Source organism: Sarcophilus harrisii, chromosome 3, assembly GCF_902635505.1.
Source record: "Sarcophilus harrisii chromosome 3, mSarHar1.11, whole genome shotgun sequence".
NCBI lineage: Eukaryota > Metazoa > Chordata > Mammalia > Dasyuromorphia > Dasyuridae > Sarcophilus > Sarcophilus harrisii.
The window spans coordinates 194,304,659-194,318,040 of NC_045428.1; the positions used below are offsets into that span (position 1 = coordinate 194,304,659).

Sequence of the window (13,382 nt, forward strand, 5' to 3'; positions counted from 1 at the left end):
TCATCATAAAGATCTTAATGCACTCTCTAATCTTAGCTATATATAAATTTCTTTGTAATGCAATAAAAATTATATTAGCCACAATGTGATTTCTATCTTTGAAATAAATTGTTTTTATTTTTTGAAAACTTTAATGAACCACTATTTTGCTTTAAGAATGACTTTCAAATTAAGATTTTTCTTTTACCTGCAAACAAAATTGATTAAAATCAGTAACTGTAAATAATAGAAAACAACAACAAAAAATGAAAATGAAAAGGCAAAGTACAACTATAGGATTACTATTAATCTAAATTGAAACACTTAAATTATGTTATTCTAACTAGAAATAAGAATAATCCATGTAGGTCTACATTTAACAAAGTTCTAATTAATAGTAAAATAATATATTACATGAAATATAGAATTTTTAAAGTGTTTTTTAAATAACCTAGGGTCCATAGATTTAATACCTGGCAATAGTTAAGGACTTCCATAAGTGTTTTCTGATAATTTCCTGTGTAGGATGCTTCAGATGTAATACTACCCTGTTAGCATTAACAAAAGCAGATAGTTAATATTTAATATCACAACAGATCAAATGAAGTACTCTATTTAACAAATTACTTCTTATTGCATGTTTTTTTCCAGAAAAAAATATGGACTTAAATTATTTACTATAAATATACACTTGGCAATCAGAAATTTAAATTACTTACACATTCATAATCTGGTTCATATTCATATACAATACTTCCCCTGTCTTCATAATCAGGTTCCTGAGCATTCATCTAAGAAAAAATGTATTAGAAAAGATCAAAGAAAGAGTTGAAGAAAAGTTCAGGACAACTGTAAGCTTTGAAGAAGCACTAAGAAAGGCCTGCTTATAACATCAAATAGAAAGGACTGACTACTTTAAAAAAAAAAAAACATGAAAAGGTATACTTGCAGAATTATTTTCTCATTAACGCTACCATGGTTAAGGAACAAATAACTTTTTATATTAATTTAACTCCTTATATACTTCAGAGTATAAACATAAATATGTCTTAATACTAAATATTGCAATAATGACAAGGAATACAGTCTATATAGACTATAATTTTAAAAAACAAATCAAACAAACAGTGCCACCCAGTGGGGAAAAAGGAAAACAATTTGAATCCCTATTTATTCTTTAGTATCCAAAACTACACAATGTAAAAATTCTTTTCTGCTAAATATTAAAAATGCTTTTTTAAAAACTGAAGCAGATGTCTTTGTAGTTATATCTCTTTTCAAATTATGTAACTGAAAAATAATTGACCTAGCAGTGTTACTACTAAATGAACAACTGGGGACAAATTTAATATTTTGATATAATGATAGTTTTAATGTCACAGTGCTTTAAGCTTTTCAAAAAGCTTTCACATAAAGTACTTCAAAATCCCAAATAACATATGTCTATTATACTTTAAAGCTCACAAAGTGCTTGCTCACAATGATGTGAAATAGGCCAATTATCTCCGTTTACAAAGGGGTGAAGTAAAGTGCTTGCATTCGCTGTCACAGGTAAGAAATAGCAGAAACCAAGCACCTGAACTCAGATTCTCCTACCTTCATAGGTTGAACTCTTTCTGTCCTATAATACTGCTACGTCAGGCAGAGGGAGGAAGGCATTGCACAAATAATCAGAAAATATGGATTCTAATGCCACTTTTAAGAGCCATCTGATCTTAGGCATCTTCACTCGTAACATACCTTTCCTGCCTGTCCATATCTCACTGAGTTGTTAAGAGGATCAAATGTGAAGGAAAGTGCTTTGTAAATTTTAAAATGACATAATACAAATATAATTATTAGTTGAATCTCACAATAATTCAGAGAAGGCATTATTTCCATATAATAGATGAGACAACTAAAGGTCAGACAAATTTAATGATTTATTCTGGGCCATCCAAAGAATTAATATCTATTTTTCTAAATTAATTAGATCATTTCTGTTTAAGTCACAATTACTGATACTTGCTTACAATTGTTATAATGGGTCAAGAAAACAAAAAACAAACCCAAACCCAGAACAGGCCATGGTAACACATGAAAAAAGAATAGGAAAAACAAAATTTGAATTTTGAAATACATACTGTATTATTTTCCAATGAAGAGGCAATCCGTCTTCTTTTATGCAAAACTAGAAACTCTGTTTCCTCTCTGTTATGACCACTTCTCTTTATTTCACATGGATGTTTTATCTGTGAAACTATTTGGTTGCCCAGTACTGATAAATGTTCACCTCCTGAAATTCAAGGTAGAAAAATGATTTATGTATTTACTACCTAAATCTGGCTAGCTGAATAAAACCCAAATTGTAAACTGTTCTAATCCTCCCTTTGTATATCAACATAAATTAAATTGTCATTATTTTGAAGTCCTCATAGTACTCAAGTAACAAAACAAAAATATCTTTCTAGCAGTAATTTAGAGTAAGAGTAATTGTTAAAGAGGTGCTTTTTAAAATTAACATGATATATTTACCAAGAATATGATTAAAAATTTAAACATTTAAAATTATGAAATTATATTATTCATCCTTGATCAAGGAGAAATCAATACTATATATCTTAAACATTACAATTTACTATAGTATAAATCCTGAGGTGAAGGAGCAACCAAGGGGAAGTTGAACTTTGAGGAGAGAAAGACTGGGAGATGCTCTGAGAAATTAGCCTGATGATTTAACAGTTTTTGAAATTATTTTTATACATGTATTTCAAATGAATTAAGTTTTGTTTTAGACTTTTTGTAGAATACAACTATATTCAAAATAAACTTTAAAATATGAAAATTGAATGCTTAAGTTTACCTCATCTTCACTTTTAATGGCAAGCATAATCTTTTTCTTTATATACAGCCATAATTTTGAAAAATGTAACTATGAGAGTATCTGTTCTAAAAAGGACATTCTGAAAATTTTCTATTTGAACATCATGAATTCTACTGAAGTATAGCAACATAGTAATCTTTTTTTTTTTAATGGCCAAGAATTTGTATAGTGTTCTAATATGTAATAAAACCACATTAATTCAAATTCCTCAAATTTCTAACATGTGATAAATCCAATTTAATGTATTAAACATTTCTAAAGGTCCTACTAAGTACCAAGTACTGAGGATTCAAAAAAAATATATAAACATTCCAGCTTTTAAAGAGTTTCCATTTTACTAGAGAGAAACATGCATACAGAAATGGTAAATAACAACATAACAAAAGCATTTCAGGAAGGTATTCACTTGCAGAATCAGGAAACGTCTATTAGAATAAGTGGTATTTGAATTTGAGTGGATCCTTGAAAGGAATAAGGGGCTTCATGGGGAGGGGTGGAGGGAGGAGGAGAATAAGAGAACATTCTAAGCATAAGGGTACCAGAGGAAAAGCTATGAGGTAAACAGGTACAGGAAATGGAGTATCATGGATAGAGATCAGCAAGCAAGTCAGTTTGGCTAGAATGGAATTATGTCATCATAAATTGTGCTCTGGAATAGTTTACAAAAGCTCACCTATTCCCTTCTCACACTTTCATCACAGATGACTTTAGTATACTTACTTGACTTTTATGGCCAAACTGATTTTGTACAAATGAAAAAAAAAAGGCACATGTGTCAGGAATTACTGATATTTTTCCAACCACCTTTCTTCAAAAGTAATAGCTTTTTTCCCTCAAGTGCTTGCTCCTACTCTACTCTCCCCCTCCCCTAATCCTTCTTTCAGGTATCTTGAGAAACTGGTCCCTTAGAATTGTCTCACTTATAGTATGAAACTCTTCTGAGTAGACCTGGTCTGATGAGCTTTCCTTCCCATTTTTTTTTTTTTTTTTTTTTGTTAGAAGGGTATTTTTTAGAATGCAGTTTCTTGTGCTAGCTTTAGGCTAAAATCCAAACATCCACTTTCATGGCTGGAAAAAAATTGGTTATTGAAATTTTGAAAAATATTCTCAAGTTTTCATTTCAAGAAAGATGAGGTGGGAAAAGCCCATCAATTAATTGGTAACTTTGACGAGAATTGTTTCATTTGAGTGATAATGTCAGAAGCTAGATTGTGAGAAAATAAGCTGATTTCTAAGGAATAGGCTTCCCCTTCCTGACCAGGAGGAACTGTAAGTCATAGGCTGGCACAAAAATGTTTTGCTTACTTGTATTTGCAACCACAGTAGTAGCAGCAAAGAGCCTCACACATACTAAGTGCACAAGAATTTTATATCAATCAGGAACCCTTCTGTAATACTGGTGACTGAAAAAAGGAAAAGAAGAAAATTTTAAGAATCCTGAACATAGTTGGGAGTCTCATCAGGAATGAATCGTTTAGAGCCTAGATATGGCTAAAACAGTAGGTTTAAACATATATATATATATATATATTTTTTTTTTTTTTTAGAAGATTGTAAACATTCAAGATGAGTTAAGTACCGACAGCAAAGAAAAAAAGCAAATATAATTTTCGGTTATATAATTAGAATGTCCAAATTCAAAGAAGTATTAACTCTCCCATAACCTTCTTTGACCAAAAACTATATATAAAAAAAAAAAAAAAAAAAGAATTCTTCATCAAGGACATATGACCAAAAAAAGCAGATGAATCATCTTCACAAATAGATAGGATAATATTTGCATAGCCCAAGTACTATACTATAATGCAGGGGTCCTCAAACTTTAAATAGGGGGCCAGTTCACTGTCCCTCAGACTGTTGGAGTACTAGACTATAGTAAAAACAAAAATTTTGTTTTGTGGGCCATTAAATAAAGAAACTTCACAGCCCTGGGTGAAGGAGATAAATGTTCTCTGCTGCCGCATCTGCCCCGCAGGCCGTAATTTGAGGACCCCTGTAACTACAGAAATGAAAAGATAAAGAGGAAAGTCTCCCACATACTGGCATCCCTACAGAGAAGATATATGGAAGGACATAGACAAAAATGCAGAAGATAAGAAGGCACTATGGAAAAGAATGTGGTAGGTGGAGTTATAAAAAAAGTATCCATATAGATACTGAAGTATTATAAAAGTACCGAAACAAAACATAATGGCACAAACTCTGTCCCTGTAATAAATTAATGGCATGAAAATCAAAATAATATTGAAAACTCTGAGCATTTATTTCATTTCTAGGGGCCTCAATCCCTTTGCCTGTAAGTCTGAAGGGACTGAGATAGATGATCACTAACATTCATGCACTAAAATTTTATGATTCTAGCATTTAAATGAACTATCAGAAATGGTGGCCACATTAAAAAAAAATTTCTCATAAGAAAAAATTTTGATACAATTACCATTTGGGATTTGAAACTTGTAGTGTTAATCATCACTGTAATCTTTAGAATTTTATTTTAGAATCAACAAGCTTTTTATAAAATGTCCCTTTTCATGATCATTAATTTCTGAATTTTCTATTACAATAGATTCATCTTTTTCTATACGATTTATAATAACAATCTAAGACTAAGAAAAGACAAGGAAGTTTGGATACTATATTATCTAAAATGATTTATTTAGCAATTACAATGCTACAATTTCTTTGCCATGTTATGAACCATTAAGAAACTTAAGTATTTACTAAATACATTGATTCAAGTCATCACTGCACAAGTATATTTTAATGTCAGTTATAAAAATAGAAGCTAAATTTTAGGTATAAGTGGTAGTATAGTAATGGTAAAATACTCATATAATCATAGGATCTTAATATTTTGACTTTTAAAAATACTCTACAATCATGTAACCACAGCACTGGAAGAGACCAAACCCTGTCTATTCTTTTTACCCCTATTTCATCTCCTCTTATTTAATTCTCAAAACCTTGAAGTCTGATTTCCAAATCTGAAAGCAATTTGGAACTATGCCCCAAAAGTTACTTAGTTGGATATGTTGATTCAGCTACACCACTACTAGTCCTATGTTTCCAGGACATCAAAGAAAGAGGTAAATATCCTTTATGTACAAAAATATTTATACCAATCTTACCATTCAAGTGAAATTGCTCTAAAGGTTCCAATGAACAATTAGTTGCTGATGGCCTTTTCTCAAATCTCATCCTTAAGCTTTTGGCATCATTTGACTGCTCCCTCCTAAACAGATCCTTCAGCTTTCCTAAAGTTATTGCTTCTTCTTCTACCTATCTGCCTCCTCTTTCTTATGCTCCAGGGTAGATCAGCATTGAAATCTTTCACACTATGGATATATCCTCATATCTAAGTCTTCTCTTCTCTCTATATATTTTTTTTCTAGTAGTGATCTTATCAGCTCCCAAGGATTCAATTATCAACTCTAAAGAGATAGTTCCCAAATACTATACTATATATTCAGACCTTTCCTGTGCCAAATTGAGAAAAGAATTGGATTTAAATAGCAAGCAGTAGTGGAGGAAGATACAAATTTGCAGAGTGGCCAGAAGAAACCTAACTCTGGAAGAAGAGGACAACAGTGATCAAAAATGGAAAAGAAATATCAAGATTTCTTAGGTTAATCATTTTCATTATCTGTAACTACGAAATCATCACATTTGAATATCATAGTCCCTGGAGTACTGCCAAATGAAGTAAAAATGACATAAAAGAAAAAAATTAAGAATAGTTTGACCAGAACATTTATAGGAAGCATGTCCTGGAGGCAGCACAATATTAAGGGCATAAAGCATTCTTGGGATTTCTCAAACCAGGAACAATAGCAAATGACTGGAAAGAATCATGAACATCATTATTACTCAAAAAAAGTAATTAAGAGGGTATTGACAAGTACTGATTCATGTATATTTTCTCATCTTTATAAAACTTTATGAGAATAATGTATGGATATATCGGGAGTGTCATTGAAAACAGGAGAAGGAAACAACTAGGCTTTTATACATGATATTCTATAACAGAACTTATCTTTCTAGTAACAAAATCAACTAAAAGGTGCAGAGAACACAAAAGCCTACTGCTGGGGCTTTTTGCTTCATCTGATTAGGAAAAGCAAAAGCCCTACTCAAAACAAAGTATATCTCTTATATCTGTTAAAATTACAGAAGAATCTTTAATCACTCAGTATTTATTGTTGTTGTTGCTATTCATGAACCCATTTGGGGTTTTCTTGGCAAAGATACCAGAGTGATTTGCCATTTCCTTCTCCAGCTCATTTTATAGATGAGGAAACTAAAGTAAACAGAGTTAGGTAACTTGCCCAGGGTCATACAGCTAGTGAAATATCTGCAGTCAAATTTGAACTCAAAAAAGATGAATCTTCCTGAAGGTTGTTCTGGCACTCTACCCACTGTGCAACCTAACTGCCCTAATATTTATTAAACAACATCAAAGCCTAAGGCTTTGGAAAACTGAAGTAAAAAACTCTAAACAGCTCCTGGAATTAAGTGGCATCAATTTTAATAGGGGTTACAACATGTAATTTCTTCCTCTCCCCTCCTCCCTGAATTGTATGGTATTCTTTGTTGTGGAGAATTACATAAACAGAATATTTCAGTTGGGAGCAAAGAAATGTTTCTGGGTTTCTAAAATTATTATCTTCCTGTCTTCTTCTATTCCATCTCCCACCCTAACATTTTATTTTACCAGGACTGATAAAGGAAGTGACTTAGTGTTTCTGAGGTTAGAGCTACTATTCTCTAATGTTCCCTAAGCCAAATTGAGAGGAGCAGGAAATAAAATAAGTGTGACGACTGAGGATTTGAGACACAGTGAGAACCACTGATGTAGGCAGATGAGGAATTCATACAATTCCAAATGACACAAAAATTAATTTCCCAGAGTTAGGATCATGGATTTGGCGTTAGAAAGGTCATTATACATCATCTAGTCTAACATTATTTCATAAAGAAGTAGATTGAGGCCCACAGATGAGATAAATTGATTTGCCCAAAGTCTCACAACTATTTAAATGACAAAGGTGGAATGATGAGGAAATTTTTGTTTGTATAAAAACCCTGTGTTGTCTGTACATCAAGTCCCAGAACACTGAACTTCCTAAATACAATCAATAATCACTCTCAAGTAAGTCAAAGTATTCACAAAGGGAAAAACAAAAATAAATGGATGAAGAATATATAATGGCCAGATTATAGTTAATTGGAAGGATATCCCATTGATTTTAGCAGACCAATACATACATTTTGGAAATATACCACAATTGAACATTGAACCAGATCCATAATTGAAGGAAGAGAGAAGGCTGGATAGCCTCTGGGAAATTATATAAAACTTTTAATGACCCCATGCTTCTTCCTGAAAACAAAATCTCATCGTTTTAATACTAACATTCTTCCACTGATGCTATATTAACAATGGAACCATCGTAGTCCCTGAAAAATCACACTTGGTCACCCAAAGAAAGATAGTAAAATAAAAGATATATAAACTTCCGTTTTTTATTCTCAACAAAAGGCAGCATGATTCAGGGAAAAGAGCCCTAGATTTAGAATCATGAGTTCAAATCCTGATTCTGACATTTCACATGGGGGACTTCACTTCTCACCGCCTTAATTTTCTCATCTTCAAATTTTGTACTGGACTGGATCAGAGGTAAAACTTTATTTTTTGTCTCTATATCCCTAGCATTTAGTGACACAGTAAAAGAGGTGTCAAACACCAAGTCAAACGACATTCTCAAGTGTGGCTCAAACCCTTTAAAAATGTAACTAGGATATATTTAACAAATATAAAAGAGAACATAATGTTAATATGGTTTTGTCAATATGCAGCGCATATGTAAAGTTCAGTGGTCCATTTCTATTTAAATTTGATAACACTTAACTACAAGGTCAATTACAATAATAACTAGAATTTATATGGTGTTTTATATATCTCAGTACTTAGCAGAGTGATTACCAAAGTATTATGTGCTTAATAAATGTTATAGACTTAAATATATTTCACCATGATGGATTTCCTTTATAATTCTCTTGCATATTATATATTAAAAAAAATGTTTTTTGGCCTTTCTTAGCATCCTAGTACTTAGCACAGTCCCTGGGAACGTTGTAGCTGCTTAATAAATGGGCGTTAATCCAAGTGTGTCATGATCAGTTTCCTCTGTCATGTTAATGTATCAACTAAAAACGATTTTAGGGAACCTGGCTTTGAATCCCAGGCACTTAGCAGACTGCTCGGCACCTACTAGGCAATTAATAAATGCTTGGCAACTTGAATGATTCTGAGGAAGGTCCCGCAGGGTTCCAGCGGGGTCCAGGACTCACAAAAAGGTTCCGAGCCACGGCCTCGGAAAACGCTTCTTCCCGGACGTTCACGGAGGGTCTTCGCCCTGGGAGCCCAAACAGAGCCCGCCACCTGTCAAGGGGCGTTCGATTAAATGGAAGCACGAACTGTTCGACTGCACCGAGCACAGGGGACAAAGAACCGTGTACCAGTCGCCCTTTATTAGTCACTACTTACGGGTTCGCCCCATGCCCGGCCCTTTCCTCGTTTCCTCGCGAACCGAGAGTGTGAAGTCCCGAGAACACCGCGTGCGCAAGCGCACTTCTACTTCCCTCCCCGTAGTCCCGGTCTTTCTTCCGGGTCTCACCCGCTCCTTCCAAACCCTCGGAGTACCAGAACGGAGAGGGAGGGGGAGGACTAAGAGGTTTGAAAGGAAAAAGGATTTGAGCGCGAGACCCCCGACAAAACAATAGACGATACTTCTGACCAATTGGCGGCCGCGACACACCCTCTTTCGCGGACTGACCAATCCGGCGTGGCGCCGAAGAAAGGGGTGGGATCTAGAGCGCTTCTTTCTAAGCGTTTCCTGAGGGCCGTTAGGAATGAGGACAGCGTTTTCCTTTCCTTCCATTAGGTTGCAGCGGGCCAGGAGAAAAGCCCCCCCTCCCCCATTCATGAGAAGCTTGCAGAGCTGCTTTACCTTGCTCCTCAGACATGGCTAGACCCTGGCACTGTGTGTTCTGCCACTCTGGCTCAGTCTCTGCGCTGCCGCGGGCTCGGGTTTCCCTGGGCACAGGTGGGTGGGGATGGAAGATGGCGTTGAAACGGAAGGGACTAGACAGGCAACGAGAATACCAAACTCTTTTAAATTTCTGCGGCTGCGCAGTGGCTCCCAGTTAGAACAGTACCCTCCGGGCACGGGCGGAAGCCCAAACGGAAGCAGAAAGTGCCTCTTGCCCTGTTGCTGCATAGTTAAGCAGCTTTAGATCGAGACCCATTCCCTTCTTGCTTTTTCCCTTTGTATCCTTTGCTTGGTAGCGTTTGTGCAGATTGAGTAACCTACTCTTCCTGCCTGCCTTCCACCTCGGGCAGCAAGCTAGTTGGAGTGAGACAACTTTCCTCCTTTTCCATCCATACTCACTTTAATCTCACAACTAGGAAGAAGTGAATTGCCATAATGCAAACAAGTTCAAAGCCAAACCAATGGAAAAGCTCAACAAACAACACCCCGCCTCCCCTTTGTATAAAACTCCATGTAGCTAGGTGGCATGGTATAAATATTATTATTATTGTGCACTCAATTATCCTTGACCCAATCCTATTTGCTGTCAGCTAAGTAAACAAAGATAGGAAGCCAAAAACTGATTTTTCATGACTCCCAATAAGCATTTAATAAAAGCACCTCGTTTGTAAAAAACGATTAAATTTTTTTGTCACTGCTTCCCAGAATGATGGGAAAAGGAAAAGAAAGTTTGCTCCATAAGCAAAGAAGGAGAGGAAGGAATAGTTTACCTATCAGATCTTTGGAGAAGAGAGGAATTTATTATGATCAACTATGAAAGACTTGGTTCTCGGTGATTAAGGCCTAATCCTAATAAACTTTGGATAGAAAATACCATCTACATCCAGAGAGAAAACTCTGGAGAATTAATGTAAATTGACACATGCTATATTTGCTTTTTTTTCTTTTTTTCTTTCTTTCGTGGTTTTCCCTTTTGTTCTGATGCAAAGTGGACAACTTCAATTACATTAAAAAGGTTTTACACAAACAAAACCAACACAAACAAGATTAAAAGGGAAGTACAAAGTACAAAGCTGGGGGGGAAAAACTTTATAGCATTGTCTCTGATAAAGGCCTCATTTCTGAAAATTTGGAAAGAATACAAGTCAATTGATTCAAAGGATATGAACAATTTTTAGATGGTGAAATTAAAGCCACTTATTGTCATATGAAAAAATGCTCTAAATCACTATTGATCAGAGAAATGCAAATTAAAACAACTCTGAAGTACCACCTCTTACCTCTCAGATTGGCTGAAATGACAGGAAAAGATAATAAATGTTGGAGGGGATATAAGAAAACTGGGACACTACTGGTGGAGATGTGAAATGTTGCAACCATTCTGGAAAGCACTTGGAACTATGCCCAAAAGACTAGAAATTTGTGCATGCCATTGGAGCCAGCAGTGCTGCTGAGGAAATCATAAAGGAGGGGGAATATATATATATATATATATGTAAAGGATATATATATAAAAGGATATAATAATATAATAATAAAATATATATATAGCAGCTCTCTTTATGGTGACAAAGAATTGAAAAGCAAGTAGATGCCCATTAATTGGAATATGGCTGAATAAGATATGATATATGAAAGTAATGGAATATTATTGTTCTATTAAAAAATGATGAACAAACTGATTTTAGAAAGGTCTGGAAAGATTTACATGAATTAATAGTGAGCAAAACAAGTAGAACCAAAAATACAGTATACACAGTAACTACAAGGTTGTGCAATGATCAACTATGAAAGACTTGGTCCTCAGTGATTCAAGGCAATCCTAATAAACTTTGGATAGAAAATACCATCTACATCCAGAGAGAAAACTCTGGAGAATTAATGTGAATTGACACATGCTATATTTGCTTTTTTTTTTCTTTCATGGTTTTCCCTTTTGTTCTGATTTTTTGCTCCCAACATAATTCATAAAGAAATGCATATTTTAAAGAAAATAATGTACATGTATAATCAGAAAAAAAAATTTTAATTTTTTTAAAAGGAAAAGAAAGAGGGTGGGAGAGATAAGAACTATAATATGAAAGCAGCTCAATATGTGTTCAGTGACTGGATGAAAATCTAGGAAATCAGTTTTGCCACTGACTGTGGTCCCTAGATATCAGTTTTTATTAAGTGTCTATTGTGAACAAGGCACTGTATGATCTAATGAGAATCCAAAAATTCAGAAGTCTTTGTCGTTGAGTTTACATTCTACTGAGTTAGGGTTAATAGAAATTCATTATACACCTATAGTGTGCTAAGCATTCTCCTAAGTACTGGGGATACAAAAAAAAAAAAAAGGATGATACTGTTCTAGTTTTTAAAGAGCTCACAATCTAATGAGAGAGCAAATAAAAAAGAAGCTAAAAGAGGTGGAGAGGGAGGTGCAAATCACTGTATCAGGCATGGGGGCATAATGAAATCCTGCAGCCCTGGTGGGAAATGATAGGAAGAGATGGGAATTGTAGACTTGATTTCATCTTGTAGGTTGAGTTACTGGAAATTATGTAGTCCAGGAGAACATTTGGGGAGGGTGGATAGGAATGATGAGGTAAAAACAATGAGTCCCCTTTTTAAATGGTGGGCAATCTCAATGAGTTGTTATGCCTCTCTTCCACTTTCTCCAATCAGAGGGATGGAAATACCCCAAAGGCAGAAGTTCTGGGGAAGTCTAAGTATCATAGTTGATATTTATAGGATGACGATTTTCTGAACATTTTGAAGCATAGGAGAGAAATCAGGTAGGAAATGATCATTATAAAGTGAGAAATTTAGACTGAGCTTCTATTCACTTGGAAAATGTTCCGCTCATAGCGTCAAGAAAGCATAAACAACCATAAATTAAATAGGAATTAGAATCTGAGAAAGAAGAAAACCAAGAAAAAGAAGAAAAATGAGAAGAAATCATGAAAGAAGTGGTTAAGCCAGGTAGCTTAAACCTACCTTATGGCCAATTTGCCATGCTTCCATCAGTTTCATATGCTAAATGCTATGCAACATCTAATACTCTGGAGGATGAGGCTCCTTGTGATATCATTCCTCCATGAAAACTCAACTGATCAACAACTGAGGAACATAGGCCTGAAATAGTATTACATCTTAAGCTCTATGTTTCCAGCAATTCTGACCAATCTAGTTCTATAAATAGAAAGAAAATTTTTGTGGAGAGGAATTTTCAACAAATTTAAGCATTAAATGAGTGATGATATACCCCCAAAAAAGAAAACTATTGCTTGCACATGTATACTAAAATTAGAACAATAGTGATTAGCATGGCCCCTCTGCAAGAATGACATTTAAATTCATAAGGCAATCCATATTTTTAGAGAATTTGAAACTAAAAATAACACAATGTTGACTTCTTAAAAAAATGTAAATGTATTCCCTTAAGCAGTGATGTGGAACTGAAATAAAAATAGGGATCACTAAATGTCGACCAAATACTGACT

The 13,382-nt window shown here is 34.4% G+C and overlaps 1 protein-coding gene and 1 pseudogene across 1 annotated transcript in view; one reads left to right on the top strand and one right to left on the bottom strand.

Moving 5' to 3' along the window:
- The window catches only part of BEND2 (BEN domain containing 2), a 42,730-nt gene extending 32,910 nt beyond the window's left edge, over positions 1-9,820 (bottom strand). Inside the window, exons 1-4 of the mRNA XM_012546841.3 lie at positions 9,390-9,820; positions 2,103-2,254; positions 699-770; positions 453-527 (exon numbers count right to left, since the gene is read on the bottom strand). Of these exons, the coding sequence (XP_012402295.1) occupies positions 453-527; positions 699-770; positions 2,103-2,254; positions 9,390-9,783 (693 nt within the window). The 5' untranslated portion in view covers positions 9,784-9,820. The remainder of the gene's footprint in view (positions 1-452; positions 528-698; positions 771-2,102; positions 2,255-9,389) is intronic.
- A 3,341-nt stretch (positions 9,821-13,161) lies between these two features.
- LOC111720140 lies at positions 13,162-13,257 on the top strand (annotated as a pseudogene).
- Positions 13,258-13,382: the final 125 nt, after the last annotated feature.